We start from the raw sequence: 22489 nt of genomic DNA on the forward strand, positions 1-22489 counted from the left end.
CTATCCTTTTTATAAATGGGCCTGTGCTATACAGTGCCTATCGAATAGAATCAAGCCTTTGTGTACCGTCTCTACTCCCCCTCCCACCATATCTGGGATTGTGAGTATTTGCGCAAAGCATAGTTTCAGTGCAGAGAACCCACCACGGATGAGGGGCCCTGCTGAGAGCTGATTAGAGTGATACAAAGTGAATTGTAAACTACGTCTCACTGTGTCTCCCTCCCTTTGCCCGCTGTGCTGTTTGCTATTCGATACAGCTTCTCAGGGATGCTTTAAGCCTGGGCCTTTGAATGAGTACAGCTGCACCTCGGTCTATTTTTATTATCCCCCGTAATGATCCTAGTGTCTTTGTGGCCAACCTTCCTGTGGCTCACTCATACAGTATGTGTGAGCCGCTTTCTCTCTTTGTCCACTCAATTGAATTCCCCATCTCTCTCTCTCTCTCTCTCTCTCTCTCTCTCTCTCTCTCTCTCTCTCTCTCTCTCTCTCTCTGCTGGGGTTCCCCCCTGTCCCCATGGGCTGTCAATGTGAGACTCTCCAGTCTTACTCATTAAAACACAGGGAAACTTCTGCAGTGTATGATGGATGACGATGGGCCCAACCGTGTGGGAAATGAATAATAATGTGTTGGGAAAGAAAGTGCTAGAAGCAAATCTCAGATGAATAATTCTCTCACTATATAAATGGAGTGTTTTCATCACATCAATAAAACCTCCAGCTAAAACGGTTTATCTGTACATTAAAGTAAGAGAGACAGTGAAATGCTGATGGTATTTTTCCACACTCATTTCCCCTTTCTACATAAAATGCTGTGAAAATAGTGAGAGAGCCTCTTCTTGTGATATTCAAGTCTAGTTTAGGAGAGATAACCTTTTACCTACTGTGCTGTATATGAATCATAGTGTCCCCCTTTTAAAATAGTTTAGTTCACTGTCGTAGTAACAACTGTAATATGACATGATCTACAGATGGTTTATTCAGTAAGCCTAATGGCCACATTGTATAACAGTTGGTAAAAATACCACTTTGTATATTTTGTGTTGTTACACAGAGATCTTCATTCATACTTAATTTGTTTTCTTTCTTTAACTTAGAGTGGCCAATTATTTATACCCCATTTTTTACATTTCTGGGTGACCATTACTGTCTGCCGCAGCAACAAAGATTGGCCTCCATACCTGGCTTCTCAACCCTGGACACGAACAATTGTGTATGTACTGTATAGACACATTGCCAAGCCAGATGCACCCGGTGCATTCAAACCCCTATTCTCTGCGGTGGTAGACAGGTACTACTGCAAAGCAAAGTGTTAATAAATTGTAAATGTTTGGAGTATATCTATGTGGATATACAGTAAGCCTGTACTGCTAAGAAGAGGCAGGTTAGGAGACTGCAGCCCACTGTGGTGTCTGAGTACCGCAGTGACCTAATAATCACAGCAGGCAGTCACAGCACTGAAGCAATTACACTTTACAAAGAAAGTCGCATAGTCCAGCAGAGCCAAATATGTGCAGGTCAGGAGATACCAAATAATAGCATCTCTTTCTAAAATGTTTTCTGTTCATCTGCCTGTGGATGGCATTGCTGTTAGGTGCATGAGTCATTGCAAATTCTGTACACAACCCGCTGTAAGAGACAGCAAATTGTCTGTGAGACACGTAGATGGAGAATATGTTGTGGATATGGGGGAGCGGTTGTTTGTGAGGCTTTAAGGTCAAGTCTCCTGCTCTCCTGTTGTTTTTTGCTTTTGCCCAGTCTGAAAGTGTCAGAGTGGTTCGGTTGAGTTGGTGTGAGCTTCCTCAGTGATGTGCTTCATCGCCATGACAACCACATACAGATTATGTCTGGTAGAGGTTGAGGCTCCTTCCTCTGTGAGCTCCATTCATCTCCGCCGCTGCAGCACGGACAGCCGTGACCCCATTTGCACAGCCGCCTCCCTGCCCTCTACTGCTGTCCTCTTCCACAGTACTGTGGTGGGTGTGTGTGCGCGTGTTAGCACTGATATATACAGTATGTTTACTGTATGTTTGTTGTTTGTTTCTGTGTGGTGGTGCGTGCGTGCGTGTGTGCGTGCGTGCGTGCGTGCGTGCGTGCGTGCGTGCTTGCATGCATGCATGCATGCATGTTTTGTCTACACTCATGTCATCAACATGGATCTGTCCCATATAGCGCCACCATCAGGCCGATTTTTTCAAACACATTTTTGGACACTGCTCCTACAGATTTTGCCCTAAAATCACGCAAGTCGGTACACAGTATGTCTACACTCATCTCATCAACATGGATCTGTCCCATATAGCGCCACCATCAGGCCAATTTTTTCAAACACTTTTTTGGACACTGCTCCTACACATTTTGGCCTAAAATCACGCTGCGGCGGTCGCTTATCTCCCGATTAGGGAGTTTTACTGGTAATAATGTATTTTATAGTGTATCAGTCACGCATGCTATCTTAGTGGGCTAGTCCCAGTTGTCCAACGTCCCAGTTGGGCGACCAGACTGTAAAGCAAGCGATCTTCATCCCATTCATGCGTTTATCGTGCGCTTGCCCTGGCCTTACGGCCTGGGCATAAATATAACGATTGCATTCACTATGGCTTCGCCCGGACCAAGGTCCGCTGGCCTTCGCGCCGCTTGCAATGTCGTGGACAATAATTACAGTCGGACGTTGGACAACTGGGACGTTGGACAACTGGGACGTTGGACAACTGGGATTTTCCCTATCTTAGTATGCAGGTCTCTCTCTATCGATCTCCTCTGACCTTTCTGCTCTTACTATTCTCATACTATCACCTGCAGGTTGAATCACACTCCCCCCTTGTGTTCAACACATTCACCCATTAGCAGGTGATCAGGAGGCACAGTGATATGGCCTCAAGCAGGTTCACATCTTCCTTACGAGCTGATTGCCATCCAAAAAGAACAAAAGAGAAAAAAAAACTGTCAGGAATATAAGAAGTGCATGTGCCTTGAAGTTGTCAGCTCAGTGAACTGAGAAGTGTTAATGCGAAATGGAGGGCAGGAGAGGCGACTGAGTTGAGTGGGTCACATAAGGAGAAGAAGGAAAAAAGGCAGCAAGAACAAGAGATCTACTAAAGTTGCTGATGTGTCTCTGCATCAAATCCACTAAGAAACTAGTCTCACCTAGATTGGTAGATCTACTGATACGTGTGGAAATCGAAGTTCAAAGTAGTTGAAAATGAACAGCAGCCTTTACGAAACTATGGCCACTGCTTTGAAACCCAATCCTTTCACCGTCCCTATCTGAAGGACTGCCCTAAGGACTTTGGGTTGGTTCTGCAATGCAGTTGCTTTTACTCTCTAACTGGTTTCAATACAGTTTTAGCAACAAAAGATGAGCGATTGTCATCAGTCTCTAGTTGAGCGAGGCGTTTAAGAGACTGTCTTTTGAGTCTACCAAGAAACAGATGAATGTCTTGGTGGAATTGAATAGAACACACACAGTCAAATTCTCAGTGTTCATTTAGCTCAGAGAGTACAAATGGAACCAAATGGACCCTATCCCATTTAATCAGAGAGTATACACATGGATCCTAATTAATGGGCCCCAGTTGGTTACCGTAATCAGTTATTTATTTGTTTTAAGGATTAAAATGTCTTCAATTTTTTTCTGTTATTTTTTCTGTATAATGTGTGTCAGTGGTGCAGCACTTCTATTTCTGTTACAAATCTTCTGGGTCATGTAAGGAGAGAGGCAGAAGACAGATGGATGGAGGAGAAGACGCTATTGTCAGTTCATGGATTTTCCTTTGCAGCAATAGCAATACTAACTAGAAATACTGTTCCTTCGAAACAGTGTGGGCTCGCTTCCAACCCAACAAATAGGATACTTTAAGGTACTGTAAGGTACAGTACCTTACAGTATTGTACTGTACCTTACTATACTGTACTGCACCTTACTGTACTTTACTGTACTGTACTGTACTGTACTGTACTGTACTGTACTTTACTGTACTCTACTGTACCTTACTGTACTGTACTGTACCTTACTGTACTATACTATACTGTACTCTACTGTACCGTACTGTACCTTACTGTACTGTACTCTACTGTACCTTACTATACTGTACTTTACTGTACTCTACTGTACTTTACTGTACTCTACTGTACTGTACCTTACTGTACTTTACTGTACTCTACTGTACCTTACTGTACTGTACCTTACTGTACTTTACTTTACTGTACTCTACTGTACCTTACTGTACTGTACTGTACCTTACTGTACTATACTATACTGTACTCTACTGTACCATACTGTACTGTACTCTACTGTACCTTACTATACTGTACTCTACTGTACTTTACTGTACTCTACTGTACTTTACTGTACTCTACTGTACCTTACTGTACTTTACTGTACTCTACTGTACCTTACTCTATTGTTTTGTACTTTACTGTACTCTACTATACCTTACCTTACTGTACTGTACCTTTCTGTACCTTACTGTACTTTACTGTACTCTACTGAACCTTACTGTACTTTTACTGTACTCTACTGAACCTTACTGTACTGTACATATTCTATGTGTTCTAGAGGTGTATATTGAGTGCATATACTGTAGGTTAACAATCCCAGATCACATCTGTCCTCCACTATGTCTATAACCAAGGCGTTCTTCTATGTGGCCACTCCAGACTGAGGAGTGGAGCATGACTTTTATTGTGTTTGTGGATCTGATTTGAAAATGCATTGGTTGTGATATCTCCCTGACAACCAACAACAACCACTAATACGGCTGAGTGTCCCTGCGGGTTCTAGGATATATACTGTAAATCCCATTGCCCGGGATCCTAAAACCTTATTCTTTTTAACTAAAATTTCTAAAAACATGTCTCAAAGACAAATACAAGCAAACGTCTCCACAGTAACACAGTAACAGTTGTTTGTGTGTGTGTGTGTGTGTGTGTGTGTGTGTGTGTGTGTGTGTGTGTGTGTGTGTGTGTGTGTGTGTGTGTGTGTGTGTGTGCGCGTGCGTGCATGCGTGCGTGTGCGTGCACATTGTAGATCAACTTCATAGCAGTATTAAGTGGTCCATCTATGTTTTTTTATTAATAATAAAATCTACAAAGTAACAAGTAACTGAAGCTGTCAAATGCTGTATTTATAGTAGAGTATATGTAACAAAAATGGAAAGTAGGGTAAACGTACCTCAAAATTGTACTGTAGGTACAAGTACTTGTATATACTTGAGTAAATGTACTTGGTTACTTTGCAGCACCACAGAACAGCCAATGACAGACAGGCCTTTAATCACAGCTGTTTCAATCAGTAGAGTGGAGAGGGACATTTAGAGATATTTGTAGTTTTAACTCAGAATATATACATCACACAGCTTAGATATTTGGATCAAATCAGAGAGCAGACCTGTGTGAACGCAATGATATAAATAGCATATCTGAAGTGTGAATATTGCAGCCACAGCGCATTAATATAAACATGGGTCCCTTTCCTCTGTCTCACTCTGTCCCCACTCACTAAACCCATTGGAAATGCATTGGGTGCTTAAAGTTAAACATTTTTATTTTTTTATAATTATTCTACAAAACATTTCAAAACAAGAAATACAAGCACACGTGTCCTCAGTAAGCTGAACACATAAAATTTTGAATGGTGTTGAAAGGTGTAAGCATGTAGGAGATGAATCGCGCCAAAGTTTTGAGGAGATACTGACTGATAGATAAATAAATAAACAAATAAATAATGAAGATAACATACGTGTGCTCGCCTTCCAGGCGAGCCCACAATTACAAAACAAATGTCAAATTAAAAGGCTAATTACAGACTTGACCATATTCACACGGCGGCCATCTTGCCATTAAGTTGATGAAATGCCACCCCAGTTGCCACCCGGTTTCAATGCAAATTTCAAACATGGCCGCCAGGTGAATATGGTCAATAGACCCTCACGAGGCAATTTGGTTAACGTTTTATGCCTTGCTGCGAGCCATTACCCATCCGGGGACAATAAAGTGGATCTGCAACTCAAGTGATTCTATGTGTGATTCTAAATGCAGTGGGAGGTACAGTAGGAAGAGACATCGTGAGTGTGTTTGTTAAATAGGCTGCGACTGCACAGCAGTGAGAAATACCTCCTGGAGCTCTGCCAGGCCACTGCGGGGCAGTGTGGATGGATGGTCCTGGCTTGACACAGCAGGCCTCCATGGCACTTGACCAGAGAAATAATATAGATGAGGCCAGATCATCAGAGTCCCCCGGGGGAGGCGAGTCCTAAAACCTGCTGCTCCCCGTCGAAGCATGATGAGAGAGGGTCACCACCGTGCATGTGCTGTGTCCAGATTGATTACAGTTTATGAAAAGTGGAGGATAACGAGAATATAATGAGCTGGGTCAGTGTCTGTGGTACGGTGTGTGTGGCATAGTGGTGCAGCATGGTGCCACACATCACCATGAAATCATTCTCATTCAGTTTCCTCTTGCTATCCTTCTCTCTCGCTCTCTCTCTCTGTTTCTCTCTCCTCTTTCCTGTCTTTCTCTATCTCTCCTCTTCTCTCTCTCTCTCGCTGATCAAGCTCTGTTCTGACACACACAACAGAAACCGTTGCCTTACAACAGCGATTTGGGCACCTGGCTGCCATAGATACACCACAACTTGAACTTTACTTGTAAATCATGCTAGAATCGTGCCATTATCACAATTGAATTAGCGTTGTCTGTAAGTATAGTATAGGTTTGTTATACGGGGTGTTAGTACCCATGTTAATGCTGTTGTCTGTTGTGACCACCGTCCCTATTAAATCTCTCACACTCTTCCCCTCAGTCAACAGTCATTACAGTAATGGTAAATTAGGTACTATTTGTTAAAGACACTACAGTGATGATTACAGTGCAATTAGCTGAGTCTGTGTATACTTATTCATGTGTCAGTACTCAGTAGCATTGTACACTTCCTGCATAGTTAATGCAGTTCCTTCCGCAGTCTTTATCAAATCCTAAATTATACTTCGTCACACAATGCTGTCAGCAGCTAACAACACATCACGGTACAGTGCTTTGTTAGCTTGCTTTAACTGTTATTTTTGGCGAGAGACACCGCTGTGCGACAAAGTATACATTGTACTCAAGCCATCCTTACGTATGCTGCGTCAGTAAATGGCCAGATAGAGGCTTTCCCTCTCCTCGCAGCCCTGGAAGCATTCGGATAAAAGCACTGAAGTTACTGTTACCTAGCAACACTCAGTCCAGCACCTCTGCTGATTTGTGAATGCTGAGAGGATGCTCTTTGGACATCTGCATGGGTGTGCGATGAAACAACATATGGGCTGTCACGTTTGTAATCGCGAGGGGTTTCGTAGCTAGCGCAGTATGCATATGGGTGCTGCTGATGCCAAGTGAATCCTTGTTGGTCAATTATGTTCAGTTATGAATTACATGTGCTTTGTAGCTTTGTTATTAACCACTGTAATCATGGCATTCGTATTTGAGACATGTCATTCTAGGTGCTACGTGTTTCAGAAATATTTCTGCAAGCTTTGTGAGCTTGTAGATCGGTGGAGAGATCAGATATATAATGTATTTGTGTCTAGGGCTACATGATATACAGTAGATAAATAGCAAATCTGTGCCCTGAGGTATAACAGATTTTGTAGACCAGGGAGGTAACACAATGCCCAATTACCTTATTAAGCGTCCCATCTGGAGTACCTTTCCTTCTCATTAAAAAACTGCAGCCTCTTTCAGCCTGGAAACTGCAGTAGTGTGGTGTGTCATACTGTATATGCACTGTTTGCACATATTCATTCACATATTCGCTGTTGATAGATTGTACATACATTACCCAGATACTTACTGTTGATTCATATGGTTGATAATTGATAGTATATATACTGTATCGATATTTATTGGTGATATACATTATGTATATTCATTCATAATGTTCTTACAGTGACTGGTTATAGACTGTGCATTTGGTAACTCTGTCATTCAGAGACCCAGGCAGATAGCTTGTGTCTAAGCCTGTTTTACTTTTTTCCCCCTGTGTTTCTCTCTTACTGCTATTGCTACCATGAAACCTGAATTTCCTCCTGTTGCTATGTCCTGTTGCTGATGCAAACATCAGCAACAGGAATGATTGCCAGTGTCTGTTAACCCAATCCCTCTCTCCCAATCTGTCAAGAGTCAAATGATTATCAATTATAGAATTCCAGTGTAATCTCATTATTGTTTTTTGTCTTGACCCGCTTCATTTATATTCTCTTCATCCATCAACACTCGTGTTAAATCATTGTTTTCCCACTCTCATTCCATTTGTCTTCTCTCTGTCTCAGTCACCCACTTTTCCATTCTCCAATCCTTATATAGCCTTTCTCTCCTTTTTTCCTTGCCTGTCCTTTTTTTTAATCACCCATTCCTACTTCCTAATTTCTAATTTCTGAAGAACACATTGCTTCTTCTCTATCTCCCTGTATCCGATGCCTCCATTTTATCCTCTCCCTGACACTGTATGTGTCAGTACCACAGGACAGTAGCTGCATACATGATTCCACTCTGATTGCTGTCATCAGTAATGACTGCTAGAGTTTCCTTCATATTTTGATTGATTACAGCAGTGAGGAAAGTAATGATTTGAAGAGGGTTATTTATCTAAATTATGTGTATGTGTACATGCCTTCATATATGCATGTGCGGATCCTGTATACTTTATCTTGCATTGGTCTTGCATACCTGATGTCATATAGGCTATGTATATGTATTGCATATTTAATTCTGCATACTGTACCGGTACTTGTGCAAAGTATACGGTATGTAGTCTTGCATACAGGCTATATAAAGTACTATTTATGCTTCATTTTCCATAATTCACTTTCTTCTATATATTCTTCCCTTCCCTCCTTTGTCTCCCTCTTCTTTTCTCCCTGGTTCCTGTCCCAGGTGGTACGAGACCAGATCTCCCACTGTACAGTGAAATTACGTCAGACCACCGGACTGATGGAGTACTGTCTGGAGGTCATCAAGGAGAACGACCCCAGCGGCTTCCTACAGGTCAGATGTCACTTTCCGTATGGGTTGTGGAATCTGCAACGTTGAATTATTTACAAGACGAGGGTTGTCTTTTGGAATAAAGGGCTTTAGTGAAATTTATTCTAGAGTCAGATTATTTCATGGCTAGGTGCTCTGTCAAGCACAGAGTGTGTGTGCAGGCATAGTGTACTCATTATGACTAGCTTATCATATTTTTTAATGGTATGGCATTTTCAGATTTTTAATGGATAGTGAAGAGGAGAGGTACAAGTGGCACACAGGTCGTGAGTAGGGCCAGACCGATAAACCGGTTTGTCCGATATATCGTCCATTATTTATTTTACTCTGTATCTGCAATTAGTTATGCAGCCGATGTGTCCCTATTCTTTACCACTTTCAACCTGGCATCCGTACATTAGACATGTCATGTCAGAAATTTGAACAATAAACGATCTACGTGAGCTTGTAAATCGTAGCTATTAAAATATTTGAAATGGTGGTTGAGTGGTTATGAAAATATATGTATGTATATATATTATTTGTGTTCATTTATTTTTGCGTACTGTATAAGTAAAGTGTTCATTTGGGATCGGCATCGGACCCAGAAATCTGGCATCAGAGTCAGACTAAAACCCGGTGCGTTGTCATTATGTTGACCAGGAACACTACAGACTGTAATGAAATTGTGACCATAGTTATTACCCCGTCCTTCTACCAGATCTCTGATGCCTTGATCCGGAGGGTGCACATGACAGAGAGCCAGTGGGGGAAGGGAACCCTCACTCCCAGGATGACCAGTGACTTTGACCTGACCCTGGACAGCGGACCCCTCCTGCAGACCATTCACCAACTGGACTTTGTACAGATGAAAGGTAGAGTGGAGAAGTTGTTGACGACATTATTATGTCAGGTGCAGGTATATCTTAAGGAGGATTATACTATGTCCTTGTCTCATTGGCTGGCAGGTGTTCAAATCAATCATAGTCCAAGTCAACAGCTAAATAACCATTCTCCCGCGTAGCTTGGCCAATGTCACCCTGGGCGTACAAACAGACAAATCCAGATGTAGGAGCTTAGCTCCTTCCAAGAGCACCACTCAAAAATACAAACACAGCCTATGGGAAGTGGCCATGGGTATAAGCATGATAATGCACTCTCTGTAATGGAGTTTGCGTCATGGAGTGACCTCCACCTTGTCTGTTACTTTCCTATTTGGGAACAACCTGGGCTGCATTTATATATAGACCCTATAGAGTGTGTTCTTGTTTCCCTGTAGTGCAAAGACATTTTCTGCATTCACATATCCCTGCTGCCTCTGTTTATATTGTGAACAATAACAGATGGCATGAGAGGTGATAATGTGTAGGAGGGAGGTTCAGGGAGCTGTCTTTCATCAAGTTCAGAATGACCTGGCATTTAGTTTGTGTTTGTGCACGAACAGCCAACCATATGGTTGTTGTACTGTACATTTACTAATGAATAATATCCTGTAAAATGCTTACGAACAATGCAAAGGAGGATTGATGCATATACAAATACAGCAGACTACATATTCACAAGATAAGGGAATGATAGCTTAGCGGCTAAGCTATTTTTCTCAGAGAACACACTGAGGGCCGGGACCCTCTTTTTCAGCGTTGACGAGATTACAACAACAACACAAAACACAACAACAATATGCAAAAAAATACAATACAGAATCAATCGCATGATTTATCAACATCAATTAAAACAGTTATAATTTAGATTAACCAAAGATGATATATCTGATGTAAAGTGACCTAGGGGAACAAGAGAGCTATACTTGAGCAAAGCCTGTAAGGTGTTCCAGGTATGTGGGGAACAAAACTTGAAAGCTGACTTTCCAAACAAATTGGAGACATGTGGATCAATAGTCCTGATAGATTGGGGTCTGCGTGATTAAAGATTGGGGGTACAAACACTGGGTGTCACTTTGTATCTTCATGTCACTGGTTTCCTTTGAAAATGAATGGTAGAATGTAGCTTTACAGTATATCTGTCCGTGTGAGTGCAGCAACAGCAATCATTCTCCTTTCTCCCACCACCCCCACTGGGTCCCACTGGACATCCCAGGACAGAGCTGGCCATCTCAACCAGTCTATTATGTCTCTTCATGTCAACAGCTGAGATGCTGCTGCCCCAGTGGACCTCTCCATAGATAGAAGATGGCATGTGGCGCCACAGAGTTAAAAAAAAAAAGTTCTCAGGAGTGCCCCCTGCCCTCCAAAAGACCTGAGACTCCTCAGCAGATAGAGCCCGCTGAGGATTGAGCGATGTGTTTCAGCCACAAAGGCGCTAAATTAAATTCAACCGGTCCTTTACTGCACAGTCATGTCCAGTGGGAAGTGTGAGTGAGTGTGCCAGTTTCTGTACATGTGCACAAGTCTTGCGTAGCACAGTGGGGTGTAACTTGGCCTGGTTTTTGCTGCACAGGAAAATCCTCAGTGTAATTTTGTCCATTTGTTAAATGAAACACACTTTTACTGTGTGCCTCTTCTCAGTCCCATCGCCTCCCATGCTTCAGCTGGAGGAGTGCTGCACGCAGAACAACAGCGCCACGTTGTCATGGAAACAGCCGCCGCTCTCCACCATCGCCGTGGACGGCTACATCCTGGAGCTGGACGATGGAAGCGGAGGAGCATTCAGGGTAGGGAATGCTTTTTTACATCTTACGTGATTGTTAATGTTGATGTTTTTACACCGGAGAAAAGTAATAAAATACTAATCGTATTAAAAAAATCACACCCGTGTGAAGTGGAGCTGTGTGTGTGTGTGTGTGTGTGTGTGTGTGTGTGTGTGTGTGTGTGTGTGTGTGTGTGTGTGTGTGTGTGTGTGTGTGTGTGTGTGTGTGTGTGTGGATCATGTGTACCGATTTTTGTGACATTTGAAGAAAATATGTAGGAAAAGGAGCAAAAAGTGTGTTTTGGAGAAAATTCAAGATGGCGGAAAATCTATCATGGCGCAAATGGGCGTGGCCTATATGGGGAGATGCGTCATGACCCAAGGAATCCAGGGAAAAAATATTTTTAATTTTCCGACCTACGGTTCAAGAGTTACAGGCCAAAACGTAAAGTGGGGTGTTATGGCGCCACCATGCGGCCAAATGACACAATTATTTTTTATTTAATCCTTGAAATCATTATGAACCTCCTCTCCAAGTCTTGAAACTCTAGCCCCTATGGTTTGCGAGAGACAAATAATTGAATGTGAGTTTTTGCGATTCCCATTATAAGTCAATGGGGAAAAATAATTCACTAATAAATTAATATCAATTAAACTATTGAACCTTTCTCTTAGCAAGTTACTAGCCCACGATTCCCGAGTAAGCCGGTCGATTTGACATATGGCGCGAGTGTGTGGTGGCAAAACTGTGGGACTAGTAGCGTGCCGAAGTTTAGGAAGTTCAGGCTACATACACACAGACAGACAGACAGACAGACCCACACAGCCACGTATAGGGAGCCTGTGTTTCACACAGCTCCAAAAATATACATCTGAACCTGAGGATAATCCCACACACTTTGAATAGAACAAACAAACAACAGAAAAAAGTATGAAACACACCCAATTCTATTATTAATGCGTGTTTATTTTGGTAACTGAACGTATCTTGGTCCAGGTGGATCTTTATCAGGTCAGGTCAGTGTTTATCAACTGGTCCTTACTGCAGTGGTTCCTTTTCATGCAAAGGACCCCCAAAATGTATATTTGGCTTCAGACCCCCATCTGAAAATGTTTTGTGCCAGACAGTACAGGTGATGAATTATTACAATACCATTTTTGGCATCAGTTTATGAATTTCACATACAGTAGCATAGAGTGGAGTAGACCATACGATCATAAGCCATACGGTATAATCTTTGAGATGTTTTACTAGGGTTTCTACTCACACAATGTTGTTTACTCTTACTATTATCTGTCCGACACATAAGAACGTAGATATATATTCTTTTTGTTTAATTTTTATGCATTTTGTGTACAAGCACAAACATAAACTGTTATCATCAGACATATTAAGCAGTTTGTAGGTTTCACAGTTTACCCAACCACCCACTTCCCACATAGCTTTGGTTTCCCACCTTACCAACATGACACCCTCCCATCCCTACTAGTCATACTTCACACCCACCTCCCATCATACAGCTCTAAAATATCCATCCAGTCAAACCTCCCACCCAGCAGAACAAAAAAGATAGGGAACAAAACAAATAACTGAGTACGCAAACACATACTAAAATACCTAACCTAACCTAAAATATAAGCAATACATTCAAGGAGCACTTCACACATTTTCAACCGTATCTTCATACAGTTCAAATACTCCTTATAAGATGGCACATTATCCGTCTACTCTCTCTGCGTCTCACTGGTAGGCTATGGATAGTTTGAGGGGAATAAGGTGTCTGGCTAACAGAGTTGTGAGGTAATAACCCTCGAAATTGTGGCTGTGAGTGGGTTAGGTTCTATGGGAATATTGTATACACTGTGATACGATTTGAAGTATTTCTGTCAATAAATCTGGGGCAGGCCCGCAGCACATGAATAAGATTGGCAAAATTGGCAGGCGATTGCTTACGTCTACAGTATAGCGGGTATCACTTACATTTTTGGAATATTTTTGGCTGCCCAGAATCAGACAATCCTGTTTAAATAGTTCCAACACTTTTCAATAACAATAATCATTATTAATAATAATAGAATAGAATTACTCTGTAAAGAAAACACCCTGGTATTGAAACCCTTGATTGATTGTGTAACTGGGATTGTCTATTCAACATAAGCCTGTTTGATCTATGGAAATACGGCATCTGAGAGCTTGTTGAAAATGGGTAACCAAGATTTTAAAGTCCACATTCAAAATAGATCTGTAGCAACCAACAAAGGGATGTTTGTCCTTTTTAATTAACAAAGTAATGATTGCCTACGATATGGTAGAGGGAATGCTGGCATTAAAACAATCCTCATTAAACATTTCCTGTAAAACTGGGACATCGAAGCAGAAAAGCGTTTTAAAAATTTGACAGTAAGCCCATCCTGGCTGGGGAGTTAATTGCCTGGATATGGGGTCTCCCAGGCCCCTGGCATGATTCTCATCAGCTTTTGGATTGGGGATCTGATCAAGAGAGTTATCATCATCCCAAATATTGGGAATAATAGGTGGAAAATAACTCCTGCTGGGTCGGAGATGGTTGGAGATTTGAGTCTGGCAGCTCTTTAGACCTAAAAACCTAAGTAGTTGAAACTCGGATTTGGTTGTTGATAGTAGGTCAAATTTCCTCTGAAGCTTTAGACATTGGTTCAAAAGAGGCACTCCTGTATGGCAGCACCTCTGGCTCTCTCACTGAAACTTGAGTGATATAGGTATCCCAGTAAGCCCACCCATGTTCTTTTGTTGTGAAACAACACGATTGTCCGCTTTCAATTGGCGCAAGTGGGCAACTATTTTATTTATCTTAGTAATCCAATTATCACCTTTGACTTTCCACATAGCAAATGTTATTATTATTGTTAATCATTTTAGCAGCCATCTATTACTGTGGTGAACAATGTCCTGAGTAGTATTTGTGCTGAGAGAAGGGGGAGGAGGATGCCAGAACATAGATTTGTTCCACAATCAGTTATCCATGATTGGACAAACGTCACGCCTACACTGTCAAATGATTGATAGTGAAAAAAAATCATTTGACAGTTAGTCATTAATGTTATGGTGCTGGGTAAATGACAGTAGGGCACTTAAACCCTTCACTGTCTACATTACACTTTGACAGAGTGGATGCTTTACTTATATCGTAGACTATACAGTATATCGACTAATAACCTTAATGTGGTTTTAGGTTTGACTCAATAGTCCACATTCAGATTACAATTACAACAATAAATGTCACACATACAATTAGTTGCTATAGTAACTAGGATCTTAATGATCTATGATGGCGGGGTCATCTCAACAAAGAACTCCTTCATCACCACCAGTGCAACCAGGGGAAGGTGAAAGCAAGTCATTGTCACTGGGTCCCCTTGGGTGGACGTATGGCTGGCGGTTTCATGTGCGATGTGTGGGGCCTTGTTGCCGAGGAGCTCTGATTGTTATGAGTATGTGACGCTGGGGGGAATTAAATGACACTGTGTCAGGGAGGGAGGGTGCCGTAATGCAGCTGTTAGATGGGGCGATCCCACAGGAAGTGCGATCTGAGATCAAGGCTATGTGCATACTCTTTACAGAGGTCAGTGGTGTAAAAGGACCCTCCCTGTCTCTACACAGTGAGCCCACCTGCTTTGTTTCAATGAGAGTCTTATTTCCCCCCCCAACAATGTAGTCAGGACAATGACAGGGCATATCATTTTCAGCCCTCTGTACCTTAACATGAGAGCAGGTTCCTCTACAACCAGTATGGTGATTTAAGCTTATTTTAATGTTTTGCTCAACAGTGACGCTTGAGCGACAGCAAAATGTGGATTACTGGACAGAACCTACCCTGCTGAACACAATTACCAATTCAATTGTACTGCAACTTAGAGGTGACTTTGTGGAGGTTGGCGCTCCCAGTGATGGCTAGCTAACCACAGTCACCTGGCCAACATAAGCTCTGAACAATCTTCACCCTCCTCAGCCACCCCAAAGTCATTCTGTGACCTTAATTGTCTGTATGCGACAAGTCTCTTTGTCTCCATTACAAGTGTTGAATCAGAGCATCTAATTTATGAACAACTCACGACAGATGCTCCAACTGTATCCGTTAGCTACTAATTGGCAGGCGGTCGATGCCAAATTGCCGTTCAGCCTGGAGTCAGTTTTGTTATTTGGCGGCCATTTTACTGGTACACTGCAGTTTGGCTGCTCAACCAGAGCAGTGCAGCAACAAGCCACGCTAGATGGGTGTGCAGTTGTGAGTTGATTCTTCTCTGACCATGAAAAGCACCCACAAATTTAAACGTGCCATGTACAGTACATACAGTACAAATGTTTGGTTTAGTTACAGTATGTAATACAGCCCTGGTCCTCAATTAGGGGTCCGGGGATCCCCATGGGTCCTTGAGGGGGTTTCCAGGGCGTTCCCAACCTAAATGAGTTAGGTACCAAATGGACCCTTGCAGTTCTGTATCTCCGAGAGTGTACAAATGGAACCAAATGATTCGTACACTCAAGCATTAAATCAACAATGAGATTTTTACAGTGTAAATTGGTGTCCCAGAGATTTACCACAAATAATATCAAATGGGGGTCCATAGCGTGATACACCTTGAAATTGAAAAGGTTGAGAATCACTGTAATACAGTATGCTTACTTACAGTACTTGAATCTCAATGGGACTATTTCTGGACAAACAACGGTGAAATAAAACAAGTCAAAGTCATGGTGTACATACAACATGCAACAGCGAGGGACGTTTTGTTACCATCTGCTCCTATGTGACTCACTACAGAACAGCACGCTGGGCTCAGAGTGGTCTATTTATACTCTGTAGTGTGGGCTGGCTCGCCCCACGCACCATTGTACCAACTCACACTCACGTATTATTATACTTCCCCGCTGTGTGTCCAAATGGAATATTCTCGCTGAAACCGCCCTGGAGACAGAACCGGATATATTAACCACTTACAACAACAAGTGTCTACAACAAATGTCTTCCCCAAAAATAGCCGATCTACAAGCTCACAACACGTCCGTCTCGTTGCGATGTGTTGAGTGCTTGTCGATTGTTTATGTTCCCCCCAGAATAAGCATACTGAGGTTCAAGTGGTAAAAAAACACTTCTTAAAAGTATGGCCTGATCCCGTCGACCTTTGCTGCGTGTCACTCCCCATGATCTCTCTCCCCATTTCCTGTCAGTGTACTGTATCTATCAATAAAGGCAGAAAAAGCACAAAAACTAAAGTCCACACAATCTGCTAGAATGTCAACGTTTGTGTTTATCAGTATTTGTATGTGTGTGCGTGTGCGTATGTGTGCGTGCGTCTTCACAGGAAGTGTATGTGGGGACGGAGACCATCTGCACGGTGGATGGGCTCCACTTCAACAGTACGTACAAGTCCAGAGTGAAAGCCTTCAACGCCAGTGGAGTGGGCCAGTACAGCAAGACCCTGATCATGCAGACCTCCGACAGTACGTTCAGCAACCACTCCACATTAGGGCTGTCACAATTATTACATAATCATCTAATCGTGATTATTTGACATTATCGCAATTATTTTGTCATAATCGTCATAATCGTGAATGTTGAAACATTTCTGAAATAGTGGAAATAGCAGATCTACAAGCTCTCAAAGCGTCGCATCGCGACGCGTTGTGAGCTTGTAGATCGGCTATTTCCACTATCAAAGTTATTTTTTAAGTAGTAAGTTGTCAAATATGTCAGTAATTTCTTTGTATATTTAGGTTATGTGTCATATCTACCATGTACAACTTCAAAGCCTAAAAGCCAAACAGAAATGTAATTATCAACGACAAAAACACAATTAAATCGTTAATCGCCAATTATTTGAGTGACAATTAATCGTCATGTAAAATGTCATATCGTGACAGCCCTACTCCACATCCTACGCAGTCAAAATGTGTTCATTCACTGCTTCTCAACATTGGTTCTGGGGACCACTGTGTACAATGTGAAATCCACAGAGTTAAAAGTTACAGAACTGTAAGGGTCCATTTGGAAGCATGGTGGTCCCCCGAATTTGAGGGTTGAGAACCAGTGTGTTAATTCAGCTATGAGAGTGTACAAAATGTATACTGCACATTTTATGTACTACTCATGTGGCATTGTGATTTTAATGGGACATTGCACCCTTAAACAGAATTTCCTTGAATTTAATTTAACTTGGGGCTGAACTGATAAACAATTTTTACACAAATTCTGTTTGAGAGTCCACTTTTTTTAGCTTTAAAACAAGCTCATATAGTACAGTAGTACAGTATGTTTAATCCACCTGTATGTCTGCTCCCATTAGCTCTCTGCTGCTCTGCAATAAGACTAAATTATACATTGACGTACGATGCGCTGCACACCAAAAATATCAGATGTGTTGTTGTGTTCCTGTAGATTGGTTATTATTGGCATGCGACGCGCCATACGACAAAGTACAAATTAAAGCATTAGATGGGGAAGCTTGTCGTTCATCATTCGACTTGAATTGATACATACTCACACAGTGACCATTTTGCTCTCGGGGTTGCGGCACCGTGTTAATATGGTCAATGGTTCAGACAGACTCCCTGACGTGCATAACGTTGTTGTCGGGTGAAAACCTTGTATGTCCATAACCTTAGTTTTTTTGTTATTATTTTAAAAATGATTTCAAATAGTGAAAATAGCCAATCTAGTTCTACAAGCACACAACCCCTCGCATAACGCCTCACACCGCGAGGCGTTGTGTGCTTGTAGATCAGCTATTTTCACTACTTTTGTGCAACACTCTTGTATGATGAAGTAACGCTTTAATTGACCAAAAAACATACATTTGAAACTTGGAGATACAAGGTTTCTGCCTGACAGTGACGATAAGCAGCTGAGGATGAGCTTGAATCTTTAGGCGTTTTTTCCCCACAGAGTTTTGACATCTCATGTTTTGACAGCTTGAATCCTTTGCATAATTTGTGTTTCATTTATCTTTCTCAATCAAGTTAGGTTTAATGGTTGAAAATTGGGACGTGATCCAAATGATCATAGCCTGTGGTTTTGAGTTTTATAGGAGATTTCCACTGGACTGCGAGTCTATAATATTGTTTTCGGCATCTGTGGCGGTTTCTTTTTTTAGATCATTGATCTTTGACCTTTGGCCCCTAAGGTGAACCAGCTTCCCTGATCAAATGTGCTTTAGCTCTGTCAGGCCATGCCTCCCTGACCCCTCTGCACTGTAAAAAAAAAAAACAGTGTTAATTTAACTCTCAGAGTGTACAAATGGAACCAAATGGACCCTAACCCATTTGTAACTCCCGAGAGTATACAAATGTTACGGGTCCATGAGGTTACATCAGAGTCAAATTAACACTAAGGATTTTACTGTGTACACTGTCTTGCTTTAACAGCGTCAACCCCTTCTCTTTTCTCTCTCCTATCTCTCTCTCTCTCTCTCCCTCCCTCCCTCTCTTTCTCGTTTGGTGTCCCTCTTGTTCTATCTCTGTTTCTCTTGCTGCCACTGCTCTCTCTTGTTCTCTATTGTGGTCTCTCTCTCTCTCTCTCTCTCTCTCTCTCTCTCTCTCTCTCTCTCTCTCTCTCTCTCTCTCTCTCTCTCTCTCTCTCTTCCTGGCTATCCTCCATTCATTTCACATTTCAGCTGGACTCCCCCCATGTGATATGCAATCTCTAGGTTCAGGTATGGACGGGTCCTTGTGAGACCTCTCATTGCTGACTGTCTCCATTGCTCCCATCCCTCTCCTGCCCATCGCCTGTTACATTAGATCAAATCTCTCACTATGAAACCAAAAGGGACGGGCAGTCGGCTGTTCCATGGGCTGCAATTATTACGCTTTCTGGATAGACTTCTAAGCACGTCGCCGTTTATTTCCCTTGGGAAATAAATAGGTGTGCTATTCCACTTGGTGTTAGAGAAACACAATGACAACCGGCACCTGTGTATCGTGCCTATAATTAAAATTACCCCTGAGGTCAAAGTAACGTGGTATAGAATAGAATAGTGTGCAATATGATACATTTTACAGGGTATATCCCAAGCCAATATAAAATTATGAAAGGAGCCCATAAGAATTGCAACTGCTCGTTCTTAAGGATTCTCACCTTCTCCTATGCACAATAGTTAGGTATACAATAGCTGGTAATCTTATTTTCACAGACATTTGTAATTTCCTGTTAGCATTCTAGTAAATTATAGAGTATAGATCATGAATCATGTGCTATCATAATATTATTTGTCCTTACATACTGTAATGCTGCATTCACACTGAGAGAAGCCAAGCTATGGTTGGCTTGGTAATTCAATGTAATCTCAATGCAAACCAGCTTTTAAAATTTCCAAGCTCGAAAAAAAGCTTGGAAATTTTAAAAGCTGGTTTGCATTGAGATTACATTGAATTACCAAGCCAACCATTAGCTTGGCTTCTCTCAGTGTGAATGCAGCATAAGGATGATTGTTCCTGTTTAACATCACCTCATTGAAACCCTTCCTTTAGCCCACTGGTTCTCAACGTCCACCACCGGTCCAAATCTCTCTGTCTGAGAGTTAAATTAACACTGCAGGTTTTACAGTTATAGATTTGTGTCTCCGACATTGTATCAAATTATAGTGTAGATTGAGGTATCAGTCTTAGTGATTCTCAACCTTTTTAACTTCAAGGACCCCCAGTTTGATATGCATTTGATTAGGCCACAGACCCCCAATTTGACACCATGTTTTATCTCTGGGACCCCAATCTACACTGTGAAATGAGAGTGAGCAAATGGAACCGAATGGACCCTTACATTTGCACACTCTCAGAGATGCAGACCTGTAAGGGTCCATTTGGACCCCCTGGTGGTCCCCTAACCCCACGTTGATAAACAGTGCTCTAGCCTCATATATCACTGTTATTTCTTTCAGCATCATTACAGTGATTTGCTGTAATGTTGTATTACAGTCACCTACCTTACAGTCAACCTACCTTAAATTCACCTGCCTCACATTCACCTACTTGCCTTACACCAAATCCTTCTGCTTCCACAGTTGCCTGGTTCACCTTTGACCCGGCGTCCGCCCACCCTGACATCATCTTCTCCAACAACAACCTGACGGTGACGTGCAGCAGCTATGACGACCGGGTCGTCATGGGAAACACTGCCTTCTCCCGCGGTGTGCACTACTGGGAGATGACGGTGGACCGCTACGACAACCACCCGGACCCGGCGTTCGGCGTGGCCCGCGGCGACGTCCTGAAGGACGTGATGCTGGGGAAGGACGACAAGGCCTGGGCCATGTATGTGGACAACAACCGCTCCTGGTTCATGCACAACAACTCACACACCAACAGGTAAGAAAGGGCAGTCTGTTAAAGCAGTGGTTCAGGGGGGCAATTATCGTTATTTCTACGTGTCATTATTTTGACTGAAGCCTCTATCATAGTCCAAGGTGAAGAGCTATCACCTCACTGCGGTGTAGTTTTCTAGCTATCACCTAGGTGATTAGGTGATAAGCTATCAAATTCTTTAGGTCATTCAAACCAAAGATTTACGAATTGCAGCTTCAAACACTGAGAATGTGACTGTCTATGCTATAGGACAGATGGTGGAATCAGTAAAGGAGCTACAATAGGAGTGCTGCTTGACTTCACCCGTGGGCTCCTCATCTTCCTCATTAATGATGAGCAGCAGGGTCCCGTGGCCTTTGAGGCTCTGGAGGGGATCTACTACCCAGCTATCAGCCTCAACCGCAACGTCCAGGTAAGATTTTAACTGCTTATGAAAGGCAAATGGTGTTCAAAAGCATTATTACCGATAAGAACAGTAAACTAGAGATGTGCGCTCCTCTGTGCGGAGTGAGCAGAGTGTCGCCAGGCCAGGTGCCTACCCAGGGCCCACAAAGTCTGTAAGGCAGTCATAGCCATTATCCAATGGGAATGGAGCCTTTAAAATCTGAATTATATCTTGATCACATGACTCCTCAGATAATATGTACCCATTTGTGTGAATTTTCGACTGAATTTGTAAGCGTAGTAGGCAAAAGTGTGTTTTGAAGAAAATACAAAATTGCTGAAAATATAGTTAAGCACAAATGGATTGTGTCATAATCCACGAGTATCCATGGAAAAAAGGATTTTGATTGTGCGACCTACAGTTCAAGAGGTGTAGACCAAAACATGAAGCGAGCTGTTATATAGTCGGAGGATATCTTTAGAAATAGTGTCAAATCCTGGAATAAATTCCTTACCAAAAAAGTTCTTCACCAATGTGTTTGTAAAGGTGTCTAGTAACACATCTCACAAAGACTGAAATTCAGTTTCCCTAGGAAACTCTTTGACAGCTAGGGTAATTCTGGGTCTCATTCACTCACTATACAGTATACTATGGGGGGAAAATCACTCCCAAAAAATATGCTTTAAGTGGGATGTGAGGGGTCTAACTAGGTGTTTTTAATTATTCTGAATCCATTGCAAGCATTTGTTTTGCACCAAAAACATTCCTTGGGCTAGAAATGGACCCCCATACCACTGTGAAAAGTGATGACTCATCACTAAACCATCATTTTATGGGCTGTTTTTAGCCCAATGAATGTTTTTTTGTGCAAAACAAATGCTTGCAATGGATTCAGAATAATTAAAAACACCTAGTTAGACCCCTCACATCCCACTTAAAGCATTTTTTTGGGGAGTGATTTTTTCCCCTATAGTATATAGTGTATAGTGAGTGAATGAGACCCAGAATTACCCTAGCTGTCAAAGATTTTCCTAGGGAAACTGAATTTCAGTCTTTGTGAGATGTGTTACTAGACACCTTTACAAACACATTGGTGAAGAAATGTTTTGGTAAGGAATTTATTCCA

At 42.1% G+C, this 22489-nt stretch overlaps 1 protein-coding gene across 7 annotated transcripts in view; it reads left to right on the top strand.

The window, feature by feature from the left end:
• trim9 (tripartite motif containing 9) overlaps positions 1–22489 on the top strand; it is a gene marked incomplete at both ends in the record, with an annotated part of 50860 nt that overhangs the window by 27236 nt on the left and 1135 nt on the right. For 2 of the 7 annotated variants that reach the window (XM_080749994.1, XM_080749995.1), the window contains 6 exons: positions 8912–9022; positions 9720–9873; positions 11524–11669; positions 16988–17126; positions 20678–20981; positions 21228–21390. In XM_080749994.1, the coding sequence (XP_080606120.1) occupies positions 8912–9022; positions 9720–9873; positions 11524–11669; positions 16988–17126; positions 20678–20981; positions 21228–21390 (1017 nt within the window). Of the gene's footprint in view, positions 1–8911; positions 9023–9719; positions 9874–11523; positions 11670–16987; positions 17158–19294; positions 19334–20591; positions 20982–21227; positions 21391–22489 lie in introns of all 7 variants that reach the window. The other 5 variants (XM_080749997.1, XM_080749998.1, XM_080749993.1 and 2 more) reach the window with 4 other exon arrangements.

The sequence above is a fragment of the Nannobrachium achirus genome (genome assembly GCF_963921795.1).
Source record: "Nannobrachium achirus genome assembly, chromosome: 20".
Taxonomy (NCBI): Eukaryota; Metazoa; Chordata; class Actinopteri; order Myctophiformes; family Myctophidae; genus Nannobrachium; species Nannobrachium achirus.